Source organism: Hippocampus comes, unplaced genomic scaffold (assembly GCF_001891065.2).
Source record: "Hippocampus comes isolate QL1 unplaced genomic scaffold, H_comes_QL1_v1.1 scaffold167, whole genome shotgun sequence".
Classification (NCBI taxonomy): domain Eukaryota; kingdom Metazoa; phylum Chordata; class Actinopteri; order Syngnathiformes; family Syngnathidae; genus Hippocampus; species Hippocampus comes.
The window spans coordinates 744,365-768,104 of NW_017805502.1; the positions used below are offsets into that span (position 1 = coordinate 744,365).

Genomic DNA, 23,740 nt, shown 5'->3' on the forward strand with positions numbered 1-23,740 from the left:
AAACAGATTGTGATAGAGGAACACAGAAATGATTTGATGACTGCTGAATAGAACTGTCTCAGCAGTTCCTGTGGCAGGGTGTGCTTCCTCAGTAGCCTCAGGAAGTACACCCTCTGATGAGGTTGTTGTTTTTTTTTCTCCATACCGTGATTGCCATGGATGCCGGAGACAGATTTTTCATTTGTCAAAAAAATTGCCATGGCCGTCACTGTACAGATGAGAAGCCTAATAAAGTGGAGTGAATGCAACAAAACATGACAGTACATCAGAGGCCACAACACAAACCTGGAGCCTGTCTGTAATGAGATGGGCAGCGTACAAGTTTTGTTACGGTCTGCCATATTTGTGTGCGTTTTGTCCTGTTTTTACACAATAGGCTCGATTGTACGGTGGTCGTTCTGCCAATCACTTCGCATCCCCACGTGTGACGGTTTGTGGCCCTGGCGTGAAACAAAGCATTACATTCTACCGCACTCGCACCTGAGGCAGGCGGTCTGAAACAGTGTAGGGGTGCCCCCGTAATGTTTTTGGGCCGCTGCGGCGAGAGGGAAAATAATGTGGATCTAGCAAAATCAAATACAGAGCTGCAATGTCTACCTGCAGCTTGTGCGAGATTCCGGAACGACAGCATAAAGGCTTTGTCGTCAACAAAATGCTGATGTTAGTGGCAATAACTGATGATGGGTGAGTCACCGTCCTGGTTTTGGAGACATCTGCGATGTCAGACGCCGACAGCCAAACTGCTGTGACAGGTTCTTTATGTTCTCTCTCTGCACAATTCCATCTGCTGATGAATTGCCCCCCTCAGCATGAGCGGCCTGGAAGCCGGCAGGGGAGACCATCAGACTACATTCATTAGGGCTGACTTCCGATTTATGAGTTACAATCTCTGTTTGAATTTTGTCGGTTTACTGTCTAATAGCTCAGGGAATACAATATGTAGCCGCATATGGGTTGAAGGGTTGGAGTGACGCATATTGCCGTCGGAAACCTGCAGTTTCATTTGCACCACCCCCTTGATCTCTCCAAGATCACCAACGAATCATAGGGAACTTTTTATTTCTCATGTTTTGAAAATAAATCTTCTTAAACCTTTATTTCTTACAACACAATGATGTCAGTGGTTATGAACGGAATTAAAAGGAAAGCGGCTCAGAACAATTCTCCAAACTGTGAAGTTATGTAAGAGCTGATGTGGAAAGAAACAAGCTAGAGCACAATCATGACAGACTGAAATTTGCCTGAGCACCATGAATGAGACTTTTCGGCGTATTCTGCTTGCACGTTTATCACAGTGTTCTCTTTGAAGGTGTCACATCATTAAAGACAAGAGCTCAACGCAAAAGGTTACAATTGACACGTCATGCATAAATGATGACCACGGTGACAAGGGCATTAATTACGATGTCCCATCAATGGCTTGCGTCCTAATCAATCGCCTCCCTCCTCAGTAAATCAGTAACAAACTTTGGAACATCATTTAGGATTGTCAGGTTAGAAATACGACACGAACATACAAACACCATGCTTTGAAAAAAAGCAAAGCAAAGATCAAAACATGACCATACGTCATCTCATGCTGCCTAAGAGCGACGTTTGTCATTGTGCTCGTAAGGGTTGTGCATCAGCAACTCTTCTTGTAAACATCCCCGACTCGCTACAGTCAATCTGGCGCACCGGCGTCAGAGCCCTCTGGCAGAATGCAAAGTGCCCTCGCGCAAGACCAGCCCGCTAAACGGACGCCGGTGAACGCATTTTAAAGAGGGAGAAAGGATGGAGTCCAATGAACAGAAGAATGAGTTCCATTTGTTCCCTGTTCACAATCACACCAGCGAGGTTATAAATGTGAATGTGTTGTTATTGTTCTCACTGACAAAGTTGATTTGGCACTGCTCCAGTCTCGCAATATCCCTGAGATCCAACTGGGAGAGCAACTGCGTCGGGTCTGCGTTTGTGGTGAAAACCTTCTGCTTCCTTTTGGGCTCCGTCTCCAAGGGTTGCTGGGCTCCCGCCTTCTGGTTGTCGCTTCCATCGTCGTCGTCATCCTCCTCCTCTTCCTCCTCCTCCGTGATGGAGCAAAGACGAGTAGCACTTCCAGGCGTGTCGGCGGATGACCTATAGTGGCAGTGCCCATTCAGCAGCCTCCTCAGGGGCATCAAGGGCACCGCCTCCTCCCCCAGCAGCTGTTGCTGGCAGTGCCGAAAGTCACTCTGGCGCTTGAGACGCTTAAACTCACTGAAGGCAGAGGTGGCGTGCTGATAGAGGCTTCGCGCAATGGCTTGGGCCTTCTCCGCCTTACTCACCAAGACAGCGTGACAACGAAGGACGACGGCCATGTTCTTAACCTGGTGCCTGTAGATCCAGGCCAGGATCTTGGGCCGACACGGGTCCGCTGTACAGCAGGTGATCCGGCTCAGGGAGTAAAGATGAATGGGACTTTTTTTCCCCGATTTGTCAGCACTCATGCGGATGCCTTGCGGTCCCACGGCCAACCTCATTTTCAGGCTCTGCTCCCCGTAGCTGCTCTTTGCCCAGATCTTGGCCACCGCTTCCTGGGTGCAACCTTCCCCCTTAGCTGTGATGGTGACCACACTTCCCAGATAGCGCACAGTGTACACGGGCTCCTCTCGGTTTAGTTCCACCTTCTGGCGTTTGGTATGAAAGATGTTTCCCACCCAATCGAAGGGGCAGTCGGGCAGCAGGTCAGGACAGGAGCGCAGCAGAGATGAGAGGATGGAGTGATAGGTCAGTCCTGTTCCGAGACTCTTGGCTTTCATTTTATTGTCATCCTCCACCAGAACAAACTTATTCCTCCTCCAGGGTAGCATGGCGTGGCAGCAGGAGGCGCTCCTGTGCCCCTTGGTTGCCTCTTTGCAGCTCAGACTGGATAAACTGGAGGTTCAGCGTCGATGAGAGCGAGCGCAAGAGAGAGGACAGACAGAGAAGCTGCTTTGCCTCGCACAGAAGAGTGACTGAGAGCCAACCAGGCTCAGTCGGTCTGCTCGCCTCCTCGCTCCTCCTTCTCTCGCCTCCTCTTTCTTCTTTCTCCTGTGCCGTTTGCATCATGATACGCCGAGCCGAGCGTTTGGAGCGTGCACACCCCTCCCCGCCTCTTTGTTTGGCTTCCAAATGGATCCCCTCGGAAGCATTACTGAGCTGTCCAGCTCTGCAATGAACTATCGCTATATATATGACTCCTATAAAGCAGAGGATCCATCGCCCACGGGAACTCTCGAGGGGGGTTAAATGACGGCCGTGTGACTACTTCTGGATTCCGCTTGATTGAACATGAAACCATTTCTTGTTTGTGAGAGCAGCACATTTGTCAAGAATCTTGACATGTCGCATATCTGTAACAAACCTTATTGTTCAGTGTGCACAATGTCCGTGATCATGCCGTTTTCTTTCCCCTCTACCTGTTTGCTTTACCAGTGACAAAACTGTGTGTTGCAAAGATTTGAAAGGTGAAATTTAACAGCTCGCTTCTTATTTCTAACTCAAACAGAGGACAGTGGCGCTGTTCCTGACCACCTGAAACTTTTCTAGAACTAGAACAAAATTTCAGTTCACGCGTACTTAACAACCTAAACGGTAAGTTACAATTAAATGTCACAAAAATGAGGAATGTTCATAATCAGAGTGTGTTGGTAGGACCACAGAGAGTGGGAAAAAAAACATCTTAGACGCAATGCATTTGCATTTTTGTTGTTCAAATATTACATTTCAGCCAATACTGCATGATTGTATACGCCTGGGCTTGTTTTAAAAGGTCATATAGTAAAAAAAGAAAAAAAGTAATGTCCTAACTTTTTGGGAAGTGGGTTACAAACACGTATGGCATTACTCAAAAGCATCATCACAACACTGACAGAGGAATAACCCAATGGGTTCAAACAAAAATATCCATGGAGACGCCAGGTCATCAATTTTTCTTTCGAATGCAAAATGGAAATACTTTCCTCAATCCTTCTGGTGTTGTTTTTTTAAATAATTTCTATCATGTGCATCTGTCTGACTTCCTGTTCCTTTTGGTGCTCTGTTCAGCTGCAAAGTATTGCATACCCAATTCCAACTGTCATTTAAACAGGCTAGGCTGCAAAATTGTCTTTTTTGTGAGTCTACACAGGCGCCCTGACCAGTCAGTTGCGGCAGCAATAAAGATGAAAAGTAAAGACTCCATGTCTGAGGTGATTGTGCGCCCCTGTGTGCGCATCTGGGTGCCGGAAAAGAAAAATGTCAAATGACATATGAATTCTTTTGATATGTTCTAGAATGCAGTTTGAAGAAAATATTTCACAGACGAGGGTGTTGCCCAACATTTGTTTCCAAATAAAACAATGCTACAGTGTCAACGTTATAAAATAGTTGCCATTTAGATTGTGCGGTGATATTAGTTGGAAAGCTGAGTGACTGAACCAAATTTTGTGCCAATTCCTGTGAATAATTTTTGAGACACATTACCAAGAAATCATTTTGTGGTAGCTCGGGAGTAAAGAAAAGTTCCATGTAAGTCATAACAAATATAGTAGCATTGCTTTATTCTTTTTAATCATGCTGGCGTGAAGCATCCACTTCCCAAATGTGTTTTTCCACTAGACTACTTTGGAAATTTTGGAGCTGTGTTTGTTAAGATTTTCTTTCAAGCACGGGCGTCATCACTGAGTCAGACTCTTCATCACACAGCAGTGCGATGTAATCAATGAAAGGGGTCTTGTGAGAGTGCCCCACCTCCGGCTAGACTGATTAATGTCATGTGTGAAGGGGATGGTGAGATTGCGAGCCGCTCAGTTACGCACGCGAGTGAAGATGTTACGGAGACAAATGCATTCCATCATGAAAGACACTTTCCCCATAGAAAGGCCTGGAATGGTTTTGCCGAGGGTCTATGAGGAAGGAGCAATTTACGAGCGACAGTGGTGGAACCCAATTTTACTTTGGTTCTCTGGCATTTTGTTCATGATGTAATGAGGAGACAGATGTGTGCAGCACAACACACTTTCAGTCAGTGCATTGCTTACCCTTTATCAGCAAAGTGCTGTACCACATTGAGGGATCAAGGGAGCTTCTACGGTCAAATAAAAAGAAGATCCACCAATTAGCCGACAGTAATGAAGACCGGGGGCTCCACGTCAAAGAGCAAATTTCACGTGGCATTGGAAAGACTAAAAGCAAGGTCAACACTTGGGTAAGCGCGCTATACTCACATCGATACTTAGTGGTGGTTTTGGGCACTTACTTTAGGTGTGTTAAATAAACACTGTATGTATAAATAAAGCTAAACACTTCCTGCCATCTTTCCTTTCTGTATTGTGTGGGACAGCAAAAAGCCTATGCCCAAGTTGCCAGTATTTTTTTTTTCTTAATTGGACTTTGTAGCACAAAAGAATGTTGACTGATCTTTTTTTCGATTGTAGCCATGAAAAAAAAGCACAAAAATTCTGTTCTAACCAGCAATCTTTTTCAACATTTTACAGTACATCTCCATCATTTCATTTGTATTAACGTAGTTGTGTAACACTGCAATTAATCATGAACCATTTAGCATACTGTACTATGGTTTTCCTTTTATGTCATCCAAAAACCAATCTACAGACAACACATTGCTTCTCAATGTTTGAGTGGAATCTATGCATCAAATAATCATCAAGAATCAGTAAAACACACATACGCCGGGTATAAGAAGACATGCAAACATTGACTGCGCCTCTGAGTTTCCAATGGGTTCCGTGCCCTGTTTAAGGGCACCCCGACAGTCATCAGAATGCAGACTAGCATATCTCCACAACTATAGTTGCGTTTCCCTTTTCTCTAACCCACAGTAGGAGCCATACTACAAGATTGGTGAACTATCCTAATCACACAAAAACAGCAAAGGGCTTGCAGATGTTTTTGAGGTCACAAGAAGTTCACACCTCTTCCTGTCAGACAGTTTCTCAAAGGTCTAATATTCACATGTCAGGCTGATCATGTCAGACTCGTCCAGCCAGAGGACATGCAAAAGCAAAAACATAGAGCATCCAGTCTTTGTATTGTCATTGCAATGTTATTCATGAAAATTACTCTCTATATTTTGTTTATTTACAGGCAACATGTGACATTTTAAATTTAAATCACTTTGCCATTTTCACCCCTCTGAAGAATTAGATTCCGTAGTGCAATTCCCTTTAAAATGCAGTGTGAATGCTAAGAAATGCTGTTGATGGGCGTAAATGTCAAAGACAACTGGGCTAATATATCACAGTGCACCATATCACAGCAAGTCATACCAGTTCCCAAATGTCACACATGTATGACAACTCAGGGTCTATAAGCAGAATAGAGAAGTGATGAGATCACTGCAGAATCTTTTTCTCTGTATATAACACAAGTCAACCGTGGCTGATTGATTTGATCATGCTGGCTTGCTTGCTTGCTCATGAGTTGGAAAAAACTAACACTGATAGCAACTGATTTTGAGAAGCGAGATATTCCCTGATTCATGAATTTATTTCAGAGAATCATTTGATGTTGTTGGCTGCAATAATGACTTGTGGCAACTGTGTTGTGTTCAAGCCCAAATAAGCACAAGCTTCTGGTGTTCAAAAATTCTCTTGCTGTTTAGTCTGAAAAACACAAACACAGGGCGTATTTTGCAGTTGTTACCATTAGCTAATTTACCTTTTTTTTCACTTTTTCCCCTTTGTTTTGCTATTCAACTGTCAGCTTGCAATGTTAGTAAAACTATGGGAGCATCACATGCTGTTTTCACGGAATATGCAACATAATCTTTTGCTTGTTCTCATTTCAATCACGAGATACATTGCTTAAGGAGTAATAAACTCTTTTGAGTCATCAAAACGGATATTGCAAATATTAGACAGTAAATGCTGCATTTTTACTTTTGTACTTTAATACATTTCAGCCTCGATACGTTTTAGTTTTACTTTTAATTAAAGTACATGAATTGGATGAGCATTTTTACATCTGCCACTTTTTTTCTCCACAAGTAGATTGGGCCACCTACTGGAAAACGAAGAAACATGTTTTTGCACGCACAACACTAACGTGAAAGTCCAACACTCAGCACTCACATGGTTACAAATGACTACACTGACATTCAGCGGTGAAAGGGACGAAGTGCAGGGTTGCCAGTTTTTTTTTTCATTATTAACTTTTGATATGCAAGATTATGTGCATCAACACACAAAAATAATGTGTATTATAATAATAATAATAATAATAATACAACTAATAACGTCGTCTGTTCCAGCAAAATTACGATATATTTTAAATGTAAAATAAATGACAAATTTCCTACTCTGTACGATCATGACTGAAAAACGTCACCGGTATCTGGCAACGTAAGACGTCAGTTGAAGGTTTGTTGACAAAGCTTCACTGACCGCAGGCCGCCGTGACCTCATCAGGGACGCGCAAATGATTCTTATTGGTAATATCTTGACAGTTGGGAAATGCCTCAGCAATATTAATCTGCAGGACCGTTCGAAGCGTGTTATGTGGTTGGCTGGAGTGACGCCGGCCAATTGTTAATTCAGGGAGCTAGCATGTATGCTAGCAAGCGCATTCAAATGAGGGAAAGCAAAGCGTTCGTAAACGGCGTTTCCACATCAAACTATCGCTCGTTTTAAACTTTCATCAGTGTCTGTTGGCATGAAAAGGTAAGGTCGTCCCTGATCGTCGCCATATCACATTGCTCTGACGCATGAGCGTTATACTACGTTTTTTTTTTGTTTTTTTTTTAAAACAAGGAGTCATCAAATCAAAGAATAAACCGTGGTAAATGTGAATTTTATCAGTGGTCATCGAAATTGCATTCATGGCATGCGCGGCTTGGAATGGAAGTTAAATAATATTTGAAAAGAAGCCAATTAGTTTGGGGGACATAAATCCACATTTGGGGAATTTCATTTCGAGATTGCAGGTAAACTCATGGCATCTCCTGGAAGTGGAATTACACACATGAAAACCCGAATTTAAGGCAGATTTTTCAGAATCTCTTCTTCATCGAAGCTTCTTGTTTGTGCTGTTAAAGAGTTGAATTATTTGAATATGATGTTTTGCTTGCCATTCATGCCTGACAACCTTTTTTACAATATTTTGGACCTGTGTGTAATAATATGGACAGGCCAACAAAAATTGACAATATTTTCTCAGATCCTGTTTTATTTGAAATCTAAATATGGATTAAAATTCCAAATTACAGTAACAGCAAAACCAGTCAACTTGAATGACACAGTACTGATTTAACAAGCCTTGAAACAAGTAACATGTCAACCTTAAAAATCCGAATCATCTAAATGTAAGTAAAAACAGGAATTTGTCTTTACAGTTACAACCAGTCCAAGAAACATGAAAAGTAACAATGACCAACAGGGGGGACAAAACGGGCAGCCTGGTGGTTAGCTTCTTAGTTTCTTAGATGGGGAAGAGAGAAAATATGAGGAAGATGGGCGGGGGCAGCCTCTGCCCCTGTAGAGAGGGACATGTATGATATTTCTTTTCAATGTAGACCAGTTTGACACAAATGTGTGCTCTTATCGCTGTCATGACAGTCCATGATGCTGGACTGGAATCCGTCAGCTTTACAGGTGGGCCTTTTGGCTACCAGCTCGGCCCTCACTGCTGTCTTCTACAATGTGTATAGGAACAAAGCAGCGACAGTGACCAAACTGAAGGTCTGCCACATTCAAAACACACACGCTCCACCACAGTGTCACAATATGGAAGTGAATCAATCACAGGTGTCACACAACCGAAATCTCTCCTGTGCACAGGATGCCAAGAAAGTTTCCATTGACCAGGATTTGAAAATAATCCTGTCTGAAACACCTGGAAGATGTTTCCCTTATGCTGTCATCGAGGGTGAGTCGACTCGTGATTCCCCACCGCAGGGCCACAAGAAATGTACCAATTTCACTTAATTGTGCCAAACGTTCTTTATTTACCACATAACGTTACGTAACATGTAGTTGTACAACCATTACCTCCAAGCTGATCAGACACTGCTTTGATGGTAGTACGTTCTTATAGAGATGCCACATGCATTCGGAGTCTTCACGGACAATTGGAATTTAGGAACACACACACAACCTCAGCTGTAACCGAGCGAACATTCGACAGGCTGTATTACGACCGCGGCACAATATGTCCTTCTTTGCAGGCGTGGCGAGGTCTGTGAAAGAAACTCTCCATAGCCAGTTTCTCGACAACTGCAAAGGCGTCATTGAGAGACTGACTTTGAAGGAGGAGAAAATGGTGTGGAACCGCACCACCCAACTGTGGTAAGTTGGCAAGCAAGCATGTCAAATGTGTAACGATTCATTTGTACGAATTCCATTGATGGATGATATTGGTTCATTTTTTTAACAATCTGGTCTCAACCGTTGAAGGATTACAAATACAAAATTAAAGTGAAATAAACATCTCTTCAATCAGGTTGAAAGTTATGAGCCCCCATACGAACGCCAGGCCCTTGTCGTCTTTGAGGCACGAATCGGTCGCAGCATTTTTATTATTTTATTTACTTATTTTTTTTTATCTTGTCGCATGGCTGCAGAGGGCCGCAAGAAGTGATGGATGGTTGGCGCTGGGATGAATCCCATATAGGGCCTTAGTAGGTGGTTTTGCCATCATGGTGGCTTAACGGTATACCTCACATCCCAAATGTTGATGCAAATGGTGTTTGGCACTCAGCACAAGTCATCAACTGTTAGCGAATACTTCAAATGTTTTCAAACAAACATCCACAAAGTGGAAGAAACTACTTTTGCCTCTCAAATTGAATTATCTTTGTCGACAGTGTTTTGAAGATAAATTGTGTTATTCTTTTCATCATAAATGGTTTATTTGTATCTTGGAATATTGAGAAAACTTTTTCAGTATATTTGTACAAATTTGAGTCATAATGTCACCTATTTTTCTGAGACCCTCCCTTCTCACTCTGCCCACCTTCAACTTTTTAACAAACCATTTCGCCCATGCCAAAATAGTGTTTTTAGTGAATATATATTGTCATGTCGCAGGCCACTGAAAAATGGATGATGTGCCGCAAATGGTCCCCAGGCCTTAGTTTGGACATATTCTTATTTTATAGCAGAGTTTATCCCTACAGGCTATTTATAAAAATCTGAGGAAAAAAAACTAAATTTGCATAATCATTTGAGAATGCAGCGTAGAATGAATCGTTACAACAGGAGTTCCGCAGCATGATTTGACTTCATTCACGTTTCCTATGCGCAGGAGCAACACTCAGAAAGTCATCCACCAGCGCACCAACACCGTTCCGTTTGCGCTCGGCCCGCACGACGACGACATTGCCGCCACCGTTCGCATCATGCGCCCGCTTGACGCCGCCGAGTTGAATCTGGAGACCACGTATGAGAACTTCCACCCCGCAGTTCAGTCCCTGTCCAGCGCCATCGGCAACTTCATTAGTGGCGAGCGACCCAAAGGCATTCACGAAACCGAGGAGATGTTGCGCGTGGGCGACAGCGTCACAGGCGTAGGCGAGCTGGTGCTGGATAACAACATCATTAAGCTCCAGCCGCCCAAGCAAGGCTTCACTTATTTCCTCACTCGGCTGGACTACGACGCTCTCCTGAGGAAGCAAGAGCGAGATGTCCGACTGTGGAGGATTCTGACTGTAGTCTTCGGCCTTGCTGCCTGCTCCACTTTCGTCTACCTACTGTGGAAGCAGTACGTCTGCCACAGACAGAGGAAGCGCGTGAAGCGCATGCTTCGGGAGTTTGAGGAGCAAGAGAAGAAAAATAAGGGGGAACACAATTTGGAGGAAGGCGGCGCGCAAGCCAGCAGGTGCACCGTCTGCTTGTTCCAGGAGCGCTCCTGCGTCTTTCTGGAGTGCGGTCACGTGTGCACGTGCACGAGATGCTACCAGGCTCTGCCGGAGCCAAAGACGTGTCCCATCTGCAGGGCGCCTATCGACAGGATGGTGCTCATATACAATATCTAATGCGGGCACACTCGCGTCACACTGACCCTCTTTGTTTTGTTATGTTTTCTTGCCTGTGGACTAAATTGCCTCCATCATCAAGTTGGCTTTTGCAGGGAAAAGGGAAGTAATGGGGCTGCGTACAATTCAGACCTAACATCATGACTAATTGCAATACAACGGTATGAAATATTCTGCCTTTGAGATGTTTTTGTTATAAATTGAAAAGTCTATTCGACAGTCTGCTGTTTGAGTTTGCAGTGGTGTGCAACTTCAGTATTTTGCTTGATTCTGTTTGGTTCAGAAATATTCGTAACCGCTTCCAGTGTGATGCAGTGCAGTCTACACCACTGCAAACCACAACCACAATGATAAACAACACAATTATCAGTGGCTGATACTGGTTTTACACAGTATATTTATCTCGTGTAAACACATGCATACCACTAGACTGTACTTCCAATGATTGCTATTTCAGGCAAGGAGTGTGGGAGGGGGATAACTGGCAAAAGGCACATAGAGGACTCTTGCATTCTGTAAATCTTAGAATTTGGGTTGTAACATTAAGATAATACAGTGAACTGCCACCAAACTCACCGACTCATTTTTTTTGGGGGGGCGGAGGGGGACCAAACTACCAGCTATTTACACCTTTCCTCATATTTTGTGCTCTTGCTGTAATGCACTAAGACAAAACCTAAGTACCTCACCCTTTCGAAGACGCCAAGTTAGGTGAGTCGCTCGGGTTGGCCACCAACTCATGGCCGGTTTGACAGCCAACAGCAGAGTGATGAGGACAGTCCTCATGCCAAAACCACGCAGGTGAAATAAATGTGAGGTTTTGTTTCCCCAAGACCCTGAAATGCATAGAATCAGGTGTTAGAATCAACCAAAATGCTTACATTTAATTGACATTATTTCATGTCATATTAGCCTGGAGGCGCTGGGGTCACTTGGTGATCAGTAAGGAAAGAGAAGGCAAAGCATTTAGACGTACTTGAAGTTGAAATTGCTTTATTAGCAATTAACCTTGTCATTTTTTTTATAGACTAGTAGCCTGAACCTGAGCATAGCATAGTGAGAGATACTTCATGTGTACTTGATTGTGTGAAGGGCTACCAAATTGATACACATCTGAAATAACATCTGTACAAATTACATTTAATAATATTAGAATGTGTTATTTTAATACTTAATGATTTACATTTTCAGGCTCTGATCATCTTAAAGATGTCTCACAATACTGCCAGTGTTTGCGTTTTTAAATCATAATTTCTACTAGCAAATCACAATCCTAGCACTGGCAGGCTATTGGTGTGGTCCTCACAGGCTACCTGGTGCCCGCGGGCACCACGTTGGTGACCCCTGCTCTAGGCTATTAAAAAGTGCTGGAAATTAAACAGAAATTTAGACTTTGACAACACGTAATAGCCTGAACTTGAGCAGATAGACCTGGCCTACTGTATTGAAGACAGATAATGTGCTGTTAACTAAACAAAGCCTGTCTGGGGACACTTTGAAAGAGGACAATACTTAAATTATTAATGTAAGGTGAGTTTGAAATGAGAAAGTATTTTGCATTTATAGTTTGAGGTTTAAAATCTTCATGTAGAGGCAATTTTTGAAAAACATTTTTACGGGTGGAGTCCACGATTCTTGGGCTTACTCCATGACTCCTGCAAATAATGGAGCGAGCGGTCACTCTTTTCCCACATTGTTATCGACTCCTTTGGCATTCAAGGATTTCCGGCTAACTTCGCTGCTGATCGTGAGGCTGCCAAATCAAATCAGTTTCTCCGGGAACGATATGAACCAGACCTCAGCTTGAACACCTGCAACCTGCCGATATAGTGATGAAATGAGGACCACTGAAGACCCCTGCACAGTCTGATTTTTGTGCGAATGAATGTTGGTTACCGTAGAATTCAGACTGACGTGGAGGGCTTAATGTGGTTCAGACAACAGGGAGGCCAATGAGTGAGGACGACTGTGGGGTCGGGGCAATTGGAGGTTGAAATTAGTTGGATTTCTGTAATGTGGAAGTCATAAAACTGAGGTGGGATTTTCAACTTCCATACAACACGGAAATATTTAAGTGCTAGTACCATTAACAAGGCACTCAGGTTCGTATTACAAAAAAAAAGGGAACATGAGACGTGTTTCAGATACAAAAATACATGTTTTTACTTTCTCAAAAGACACGTTATAAATTACTATTTACACAGGGATATGAAATCAGAAAAACTAGTAGGGCTGGAGCTGGAACGATAAACCAAAAAGGGGTACCCGAGGTTTGTGGCGCGCACACACACAGCACAACGGTGAAGAAAATCAAAAGGACTGACGTAGCACACCACGGGAAAGGGACACCACCACCGGGGCAGACTGAATTTTAGTCATCCCCCAACCAGACCGGTCGAGGGTACACCATGGCACCCCACGTATCCAGTTGGACTACTTTCATTACGATCTGATGTTACATTTCAAACTAAAAGGCCTCTGAAATCTTTACACCTGATTAAAAATAAAAAAATCAGTTTTTGTTATCCTGCAACGAGACCAGGTCTAGGGCACTACTTCATTTCAAGGTAATTCTTAGTTTACTATTCACATATTTTATTGCTGGCGAAATGTCGAATTTGCCATACAGAATTATCATTTACCAACAAAAGCACCTCCTCCATGCTGTGTTTTGGTTTAATTTTCAGACCATAAAAAAAAAAAAATGGTGGCCAACAAATACCAGGAGGAACGGGAAAAAGTCAAAATGCAAGTACAGCAAGCTGTGGCGGTGAGTAGAACAACTGACGTGTGGACCTCTGAACATGGAGGCTTACTTGGCACTACATTAATGTGAATATGCAGTTGTGTTCATTAGTGTTGGAGTACAATACTTTCCATACTGCTGACAATTTGGCCCAGGTCAAAAGGGGGCCATACCTAACAAAGTGTCAACACTAGTGATGGGTCAAGCAACACTGATGTGTCGACCTCACAGAGCAATCCCCGTGTTGGTGCGCCTACTACTTCAAGACAATCACGTGACCAATGCATGAATGTCTAGGGGGCGTCGACGCCGCAAAAGCCCGCCAAACTGTGTTTATAAGGATGTGCGTCTAGCGACGCGATGCCGCCTGCCGAAACAAGGCAGACCTCACCCTCGCTCGCTTGTCGTAGTACATGCACATATATTATGGAGTAGCTCCCGGGGAAACGCAAATTGTCCGCCGTGTGGGACCATTTTGATGGCCTTTTGGAGAAGAAGGTATTTATTCAAATCTCCTTGTCTCACCAAGTGCCTCTCAGATTATTGACATGTCTTGTTCCATTCTAATTCAAATTCATTTCAAGGTAACTCCTAGTTTACTATTCACATATATTATTGCAGGTGAAATGTCAAATTTGCCATGCATAACTATCATATGCCAACAAAAGCACCTCCTCCATGCTGAGGCATTATCGGGCCAAGCATGAGAATGAAGTTCCAGATACACCCAGGATAACGTCAGGTATACAGCCATTCTCTTTTCGCAGTTGCTTTGTTGATCATTAATTGTGATTGGTTTACTCCCCACTTCATATTTCACAATCAAGCTTCCAGAAAGCAGTTGCTCAATCAAGCACTGCTGAACTTCATTGTCAAGGACTGCCAGGCCCTCAGCATTGTGGAGAGTGAAGGGTTCAAGGAACCGATTCAGGTCCTTGAACCCTCATATGTTTTGACGACAAGAAAGGTCTGTGTGAAAGCTCCATAGAGTAGTAGTTGATGTCGATGAGATGAATCGGCTATAATTTAAATGTAGTATTTGCATTTGGTTTAATTTTCAGACCATCAAAAAAATGGTGGCCAACAAATATCAGGAGGAACGGGAAAAAGTGAAAATGGGAAGTACAGCAAGCTGTGGCAGTGAGTAGAACAACTGACATGTGGACCTCTGTGAACATGGAGGGCTACTTGGCACTCACCTGTTCATCAGTGTTGGGAGTACAACACTTTACACAGAATCACACTGCTGACAATTTGGCCCAGGTCAAAAGGGGCATGATGGAGGACTGGGCCATAACCAACAAAGTGTCTTGTGACTGACGCAGCACCAAACATGATAGCATCCACTAGACACCTCCAAATATGCCACTCAATTTGCATTCCACAGTCTTAATTTATGTTAGAAAATCATGCGATCAGGTCCCTGCACTTACAGACATCAGAAACAAAGCTCGGCACGGCACATTGTCACATATTTCCGTTCAAGCACTACAGCCAAGGAGAAGCTCGCTCAGGTGCAGCAACAGATGGGACGGCCAACCCTGAAACTCATCAATGAGGTGCCAACATGCTGGAACAGTACTTATGAAATGCTGTCAAGGCTGATAAGAGGGAACCAGTGTGGGTATCTCTGGCCTCCTAAAAGACAGATTTGACTCCATTGACAGCTGATGAGTTCACCATCATAAGAGAAGCCCTACTAGTGCTTTCTCCGTTCCATCAAGCTACAGTGGAGTTGTCTGAAGAGAGGCGAGTGTCGGCTCATCCCGATGATGAGTTGAAGTACCTTGGGGTCTTGTTCACGAGTGAGCGAGAGATCGATAGGCGGATCGGTGCAGCGTCTGCTGTGATGCGGACATTGTATCAGTCTGTCGTGGTGGAGAAGGAGCTGAGCCAAAAGGCAAAGCTCTCAATTTACTGGGCGATCTACGTTCCAACCCTCAGCTATGGTCTCAAGACCAAAAGAATTGAGATCCCGGATACAAGCGGCAGAAATGAGTTTTCTTCACAGGGTGCCCAGGCTCTCACTTACAGATAAGGTGAGAAGCTCGGTCATCCGGGAGGGATCGGAGTAGAGCCGCTTCTCCTCCACATCGAGAGGAGCCAGATGAGGTGGCTCGGGCATCTGATTAGGAGGCCTCCTGGATGCCTCCCTGGTGAGGTCTTCCGGGAATGTCCCACCGGCAGGAGGCCCCGGGGACGACCCAGGACACGCTGGCGAGACTGTCTCCAAGCTGGCCTGGGAACGCCTCGGGATTCCCCGGGAAGAGCCGGAAGAAGTGGCTGGGAAGAGGGAAGTCTGGGCTTCCCTGCTAAAGCTTCTACCCCCAAGACCCAACACTGGATAAGCGGTAGAAGATAGATAGATAGATGGATGGACGATCACCCATGCAAAGAAAGGATGCATATTTACAACACCATAAATAAACTAAATTGAATGTACACTAACTGATATTCCATTATGTTGTTGTGATTGATCTCTCCATGCACTGTGGCTCAATGGCAAAACCACCTGGAACAGGTCCTTTTCTGACAATATGGGCGAGTTTCACATTGCAAGAACACAATTTATCTTACTTCATATATTGTCCTCACTATGGTTTGCATACGCCACTGAAATGGGATTGGTTCGAGTAAGAAAAAAAATATATGAATGTTAAATCTTGAATTTTCAAAGCAATTTAGAATTATCCTGGTTGAAAGTTGTCCAATACATATTCTTGCAGTACATTGTTTTGTAATGCTGTTTTGATTTATTTTACTTTGAATAGATCCGGTGCGACAACTATGAAAGGCGGTATGACGAGCCGTGCCTGGGGATGAACTCGCACGAATCGAGAAAGGCCCGAACAGAAAACTGGTCTTAGTTTCTCAGCTCTAAGCGCACACCAGAATGTTGGACATCAAGGAGACCTATATCGTTTGTCATTTTATATTTATGAATGTGTACTGTGTGTAGGTTGTAAGGCAGTTGTGTGCTGTAAAAATTAAAGTCTATTAAAAAAAAAGAAAAAAAAAGTTCACGTCATACTGGTAATAAAATGACCTACCCTGGTCATGACAACTTGTTTTTTTACTCATCTCTACAATCAGCAAATTGCTCTTCACAGATGATACACCAATCAAGTAATAAATAGTATTTAAAATTCATTTCTAATGATTTTTGCAATCAGGGTGAAAAGGTCAAAATTGCTGATTTCAGAGGCCCTTTATTATAAAATATCACATCAAATCTTAAATTATTGTGGTTGGATACATCGGGTGGCCTAGTGTTCTCTAGTCCTGGTCTGGTTCCGGGATAATGAAATAATTTAACGAATTTTTTTTTAATCAGGTGAAATTTTAGTCATTGATGTCCTAGTTAATATTTACTTCTACTAATCTCAACTTCAGAACGTTTCTTAGTCCTAATTCTGAGACAGCTGTCACTCTCCCTGGGTGAACTCAGCGTTGCATGACCGCTATAGAATTATTTTAAAACATTATTTTAAATCCAAACCGCTAATTTTGAAGGTGGACTACGCCGCGTTAACGTGGAGTATGAACAATCGCTGTGGCGGCTGGTTTGATATCAATTTTGCGAGTGGAGGCTGGTCTGACTGCAGTCAGAGTAGTGTATGTATGTTTTGTGTTGTGAAATAACATAACAGGAGGACCAAACTCAAAAGTAACAACCAGTCAATCATTCACTGTGTCGAGCTCTGGCGGGATCCAGCAGAATCCCGGCAAATCACGTGACCGTTACATCAAATCCCCTACAGTACGGGTACCCATTAGCTCAAATACATACAACCAGGACCACCACCGTAAACTTCCAGCCCAGGAAAGCACAAAGTAAACTAACGGGGTTGACAAATACAAAACAATGATCAAAAGCAAATGCACGGAGTTGACATCAACCACACAGAACTCACCTGACCACATTCAAACAAACATTTGATTGTGCAAAAGTAAATGAGCCAACTCCTTAACAATTACACATTAAAACATGTCCCGTTGTCCATCCATTAACCCGCGATGCCCTGTCAGCAAAACCAGGAGTGTAAAGCCAGTAGACGCCACCTGTCTCGAGGTGAGGCTACGTAAAAGCACAGCAACGTGAAGCCAGGCGCCGTAAAACCAGGCAGCGTACAGTCAGGCTGTGCAGAGCACAGCGAAGCGAAGCAAACCAGCAGCGTCATTGATCCAGTCAGTGCCTCACATAAGGGCAAAAATAAATCCGTATTAATATAATAATATTTGTATAGTGTTGAGGATGGGAAGCAGGCTACTGTAGGGGGAGCTGTACATACCACCAGTCGTATGAGAACACCCAGGGAAACGAGGCGAGAAGAGCTTCACGGGCTACAATGATGAAACATCACATCAGGGTAGAAGTTGTCCATGAGCCACTGTATGAAACACCGACCTGTAAAGAAGCAGAGTAGTAAATGCATTGACTTTAAAAATTGTGAATTGTCCGACACGTGGAAGTAGCCACTGCCACATTACCTGCAGAAGTGCAATGGCAGAGAACGTGAGGCAATCAGAAAATGGGCGGAGCCTCAGAGCCAAGGAGCAAGAGGTTAAGCCGGCAGCATGGGTTTGCATTTACAGTACAGGTATAGTGTGATCTCGTATGATGATTGGCTGGGTACTTTGCTGCTGTGTATTGGGAATTTCTCCATTGCGAGACTAATAAAGGTTTTCTTATCTTATCTTATCTTATCTTAGCATCCTTGTAATTAGCACAGATGACAGCTCGTCCTGCTGGAGACATTTTGATCAGGATGAAAAATACACATCAATTGGCCTGGTTCTCACCTGTTGTCAACTAGGTTCTCTGAGATAGTACCCCATGATGAAAAACGTTCTCCCAGGTGGACGTTACATCTGCCTTCAAGCCTTTGGTGAGGCATGTAATCTTCCAAATGCCTTTAGAATTACTCCATGGGATGGAGGGTTTTCCGTTCATTTAGACTTTAGAGGAACCATACTGTGAGGTTAATAAACACCGCTCTCCAATATTTGAAGGAACTCACTCGGGGTGTTTTTTTTTTCTTGTGGGTTTTTGGACACAGTCCAGAATACAGCAGGTGATGAACGCCAAGTCGTATTATGGCGATGCTGAATGAATGGAGTCACAGGAAAAAAAAACAAATTAGTTTTCAACATTTCTGTCCACTTCACAATTATCTAAAATCGATATTTTATTTTGTTGTATTTCCTCAGGGATAAAGGGATGTCCACAAAGAGAAATCAAGCGTTGCATAAAATGCATTGCGAAAAACCGCAATGTATTCCACCATCATCTGTTTTATTTTATTCAGCATTACAAGAAGCAAGATTGATTGTATGTATTAATAACCTGTTCGTTTTGTTTTCTGTTTAGTGAGAATTTTATTCTGACTTGTTCAATAAAGATTATTAAAAAAAAAAAAGAAGCAAGATCAGACAAAAAGTGTGTGTAGGAGCTCCACTTGGTGGGGAAGTTGGCCAACTGCAGTTACGTTGTGGTATCACGTTACAAATGTAAAAAATTTGTTAAATTGTTAATTGTTATCATTTTATGTTTGAGCATTACAGTATAGTCTTTCACATTAAGGTTACCTAAATTATATTCCCTTTAATAATTACTTAAACATGTTTATGTTGAGAGCGTCTGATTTGCTGGAGGAAAGAAGGAAGTGTTTTAGAAGCCGGAAGGTGTGTTCTCGTTGGTATTGCGGAGGCATACGTTAAAAAACTAAAAGCTGCGTTCAAACGAAGTCCATCTCTCCTTTTTGCCTATTCTTGACGTAGAGCCATCCATTCGAAAACTACGAACCCCTCAACTTACAATTGGTGGCAGCGGTGTTGGTATGTTTTGTGTGGCTTTTTGACTATTGGTATGCAACGATTTTTCTTGCTAATTGTCATCTTGCGAGCCACGTGGATTTTTGCGCTCTACTGAATGGCTGCTGCTAGTCGCCAATTTGGATGAGATTTTGAGGTTTCCTACAGTTTGAATTTTCCCCTACCTTCATTATTTGCATCATTATACAACATTTTTGAACTCACCATGTCCAATACTGAGACGTCCATTAGTCAACCCCCTGAAATGGCTCATTCCACTGCTACTTCTGTGGCTGCTGCAAATGATACTCAACTAGGACACCTCAACATTGATTTAACACCAGTTTTTTAAAGGAGATGGGACCGTGTCTTTTACTAGCTTGTCTCAACGTTTTGAGGTGTCGATGCAAGCCATGTAAAATCAACCAACCATGGAACTGTCGTCTGTGTTGGCTTCAATTTTACCAACAGTCCCGTCGTGTTCAGCAAACACTAAGACGACCGAGGTAGAACAGGTATCATCAAGCATCTCATTCACACAGGTGATGCATCACCAATCAAGCAGAGAGCATACCGGGTGACACCCAACCAGCGACAGGAAATCCAGCGCCAAGTTGACAAGCTTCTGAAAGCACACATCATCGAAGAGAGCTACAGCCCTTGGGCCGCGCCTGTCCTTCTGGTCCGCAAGAGGAATGGATCTTGACGTTTCTATTTAGATTATAGAAAACTCATCGCTGTAAACATCAAAGATTCACATATTCTGCCAAGAGTGGACGATGCCTTGGATGCGCTCTCAGGTTCTGCTTGGTTTTCCACCATGGACCTTCAGCACAGATTTTGGCAGGTGGAGATGAAAGAGGAAGATCATGAGAGGATCTTGACAACATGAAGGCTGAATTTTGATTAATCACTTTTATTTGAAGAGGCAAATTTACACAATGAAACAAAGTGAGGCAGGGGAAAAAAAAGACATTCGACATGCCGTTAGGCACGATTACAATGCATAGTGCATACAGAAAGTATCCTGCCGAGAGGAAAACAGAAATTCAACATAAGTCAGGGTGAACATTTCCCCAACAAAATCCAAACATTTTCACGGAAATCCATCTATCAACTTTGAACCGTGATAATGCGGTCTTAGTACCACAAGCAGGTCAAAGCAAAAACTGAAGACTGTCACATTTTTAAGACAGATGCTTGACATCTTTTACCGTTTCACATTAATGAACTAAACAAGCTGCACGCAACATGGCTCAAACCGATAAAACACCACGGAACTGATGATGCACATTTGAAGGATTTGTCACATATTAGGCTCCTTTCAGTGGATACTTAAACGTACAGTAATTTGTTGAGGCAACGACAACAAACTATATTTCCTCTCGTTTTCAAGTCTTTTTTTTTGTCACGAATGTGGTTCCTGCTGAGTTCATCTGAAAACTGTCATATGCAGTCAAAGTCAAACAATATATAGCAAAAGCTAACTGAGCACAAACAAGAAACGACAATAGGGGTTCCGTGAACAATGGAGTGGTCTTGAATAACAGGATTCAGCAAATGACAGCACAAGGACAATTCAGCTTTTGAAACTTTGTTACACACACACACACACGCACACACACACACACACACACACACACACACACGACCAGGTATTTGAAGGATTTTTTTTAAGTGTTGTATCAATATTAAGATGCAACGACTTTACAGTCACATCCCACGGCTGTCATTCTGAGGCGGATGAGGTGCATTCAGTGATGACTGTCCATGGGACAGGAGGGATGATGAGGGCTTCGTCAGTAGTTCGTAGAATAGAGACGCAACCTGAAGTTGCTGTTAGCATCCTGCCGGGGTGTAGGGTGGTTGAAGGAATCTGGGGCTGCGGAAAGAGCCAGGAGGAGTGCCAGTAAATTCAAAGGGACGTATCATATGAGAAAAGGTTGCAGTGCATGCGTTGTTAGCAGTAGTCCTTGACGTTAGGCCAGTGCTTCTGAATTATTTTCTGTTCTGTCGTAATTTGTGCTGATTTTTTTTTTTTTTTTTTAATCAAGGATGATGTCTGGATTAATGGCTACAAGTAGCAGTCACAAAGCGGGTTGATTGTTGGCAATGTTCGGCACGTTTTCGCTGAAAAAAAAACTCAAGCGGCTCATCAGCGTGATTGGGGTGTAATGTCTTTAAGTGACACCTTAATTTATTTGGCTTCATGCTGCTTGCTGCCAACATTTTTAGACACAGTCGGTACACCGGTCTTTCCTCGTCTACCACCGTAGTCACAGTGAAGCCAAGCGCGACATACGCTTTGTCATATTTCCTCGTCTTAGCTTTCGGGAGACCTCTTTTCTCCGTCTCTCTACGCCTGTCGACTTCGTGTCTGCACTTCATACTCATACTCTGTGCTGTGTGCAAAGCGCGCATGCTCAGTGCAAACAAAACACCGAGCAATGCTCCCTGCGCACACTCTGCCAATGAGAGCGTCACTGCCCCCTAATGTAGTGGAGGTGCAATTGCACTTTATTGTAGGCCAGTAAAAAAAAATCTAAATTAAAAAAACATGTTCCCCAAGGTCAAACGCGCCCCGGCGCCGGGGGGGGAGGGGGGGGGCTATTATTACTACTACTGCTACACTTTGAGAAGCACTGCGTTAGGCCGACCAGGATTTTAAGCGCTATTTTGACGGATTGCGCTCTGATAATGACGTCATCGACTAAAAAGAGAATTACTTGCTGGTCACGTGTCTAATAAAAGGTATTTTGGTTTTGTAAAATTCTGTTTTGAGTATCTTTTAATGTCAATTGTTATATAAATGAATGAGAAACTGTGGAGCACTTACTCTCTGTCGCATGTGGCTCTCGTGCTGCGTGAGGTTCAGCCATTATAAATAGTAATTGTCAGAGATATGCCTCGAAAAAGTTGAACAAACAGACTCAGAAAGAGATTGTCTTTGTTGCCGGCAGGGAGCTCAGTTATTGATGAAGCCACTCAGTGTTCGCTTCTCCAACTGAAACTCAACTTTCTGTGCTCCATGCCGAACTTTTATTGGGAACACATGCAAATTTCAACTAACATATCAGACAAGCATTCTCCCTCGTTTGCATGCCGCACTTTTCAGCCGGCCCTCCAATACACCCCTCAGTAGACATTTTTAGACCAAGACAACTCCCTGGACAAACAATAGGTACTTTGCCATTTCTCCACGAACTGAGACAATTGTAACTTTACTCAAGGACATTCTCGTCACAGTGGGGGCACATCCTGTATTATCAGTTAACAAGCGCCTTCAATTTGGCCTTGATTCTCTGTGCTCCATTGTGTACAAGCTGCGAGAGCACACATGCCCGAGGTGAACCAAGCATCCAACAAAATGAAACTTTTAAACATGATAACTTTCTGTTTGTCTAGTCTCCAGCAGTAATATAAAATATAAAAATTAGTTTGGTGCAGAAAGAAAGGAGACACGTGTCGCAGAAGAGGAACTGAATCCGGAGTATGCCACACAAAACAACTCCATCCTGAGCGCCCCCCCGCATCTCCTTTTTTTGCATGGGGGAAAAAGGGGGGCGGGGGGTTATGTGCCATGGTCCTGTTCTGTTTGCCTCTAGTAGGTGGCATAGGAGGGCTTATCCTCCTTCTCCGCAACTGTTATGCATCATGTCATCAACTCTTGCCTGGTTAAATGGGACGAATAATTTGCCTTGCTCACAACTCTCGTCCAAGTGCTCATTTCCTAGACCTTTTTCGATTTCACTCAGGGTCATAGTCTCGTTAAATATCTCCTTGTTTTGTTCCATTTTTCGCATTGATCTGATACCGCAACTGGTCACTTTAGAATGGTTCGATGAGTTTCTTCACCAACTGTACAATTGTTATAGTATTTTATTCTACCACTGATCACTTTAGCTCTGCTTGATACTTTGCACACATTGTCTCACAGTTGTCACTGGGTGGTACCACCGCACAACGGTTCACTTGCATTACGGAATGTCCTTCCCTACTTATTTGTCATGTCCTTGTTTATGACGATACTGGTGCAGCGTGTTCTACCGGAGACAAATTCCTTGTGTGTTCTACATACTTGGCCAATAAAGATGATTCTGATTGATCTTGTTTTGGAGTTTTATCCTCGGCACGTTTTGATTTTCTTGTAATTGGCTTTTCCTTGTCCTTTGCGACAAGTGATTTTGTGTGTGTGTGTGTGTGTGTGTGTG

At 43.3% G+C, this 23,740-nt stretch overlaps 3 protein-coding genes across 8 annotated transcripts in view; 1 reads left to right on the top strand and 2 right to left on the bottom strand.

Annotated features, from left to right (window-relative positions):
- Positions 1–1,042: 1,042 nt before the first annotated feature.
- On the bottom strand, positions 1,043–3,553 carry fam43b (family with sequence similarity 43 member B). The gene has a single exon (XM_019877203.1). It carries the CDS (start codon positions 2,826–2,828, stop codon positions 1,824–1,826), a length of 1,005 nt encoding a protein of 334 aa, XP_019732762.1. The 5' UTR covers positions 2,829–3,553; the 3' UTR covers positions 1,043–1,823.
- Positions 3,554–7,315: 3,762 nt separating this feature from the next.
- On the top strand, positions 7,316–11,181 carry mul1 (mitochondrial E3 ubiquitin protein ligase 1). 2 transcript variants are annotated; one of them, XM_019877275.1, is made up of 5 exons: positions 7,316–7,658; positions 8,553–8,675; positions 8,775–8,862; positions 9,161–9,281; positions 10,240–11,181. In XM_019877275.1, the coding sequence occupies exons 2-5, from the start codon at positions 8,556–8,558 to the stop codon at positions 10,967–10,969; spliced, it is 1,059 nt and encodes a 352-aa protein (XP_019732834.1). In that variant the 5' UTR covers positions 7,316–7,658; positions 8,553–8,555; the 3' UTR covers positions 10,970–11,181. The 2 variants fall into 2 exon arrangements, with proteins under 2 accessions (XP_019732834.1, XP_019732835.1); XM_019877276.1 differs by having other exon boundaries at positions 7,316–7,429.
- Positions 11,182–21,164: 9,983 nt separating this feature from the next.
- nup210 (nucleoporin 210) overlaps positions 21,165–23,740 on the bottom strand; it is a 34,076-nt gene continuing 31,500 nt past the window's right edge. For all 5 annotated transcript variants that reach the window (XM_019877274.1, XM_019877271.1, XM_019877269.1 and 2 more), the window contains one exon: positions 21,165–21,411. In XM_019877274.1, the coding sequence (XP_019732833.1) occupies positions 21,329–21,411 (83 nt within the window). In that variant the 3' untranslated portion in view covers positions 21,165–21,328. The remainder of the gene's footprint in view (positions 21,412–23,740) is intronic.

Bases quoted from the DNA above. Each gene is read 5' to 3' on its own strand.
- mul1 (XM_019877275.1), top strand. From the start codon at position 8,556: ATGATGCTGGACTGGAATCCGTCAGCTTTACAGGTGGGCCTTTTGGCT. The intron at 8,676-8,774 runs GTCTGCCACATT...TCCTGTGCACAG, and splicing joins CGACAGTGACCAAACTGAAG to GATGCCAAGAAAGTTTCCAT. The intron at 8,863-9,160 runs GTGAGTCGACTC...CCTTCTTTGCAG, and splicing joins CCCTTATGCTGTCATCGAGG to GCGTGGCGAGGTCTGTGAAA.
- fam43b (XM_019877203.1), bottom strand. From the start codon at position 2,828: ATGCTACCCTGGAGGAGGAATAAGTTTGTTCTGGTGGAGGATGACAAT.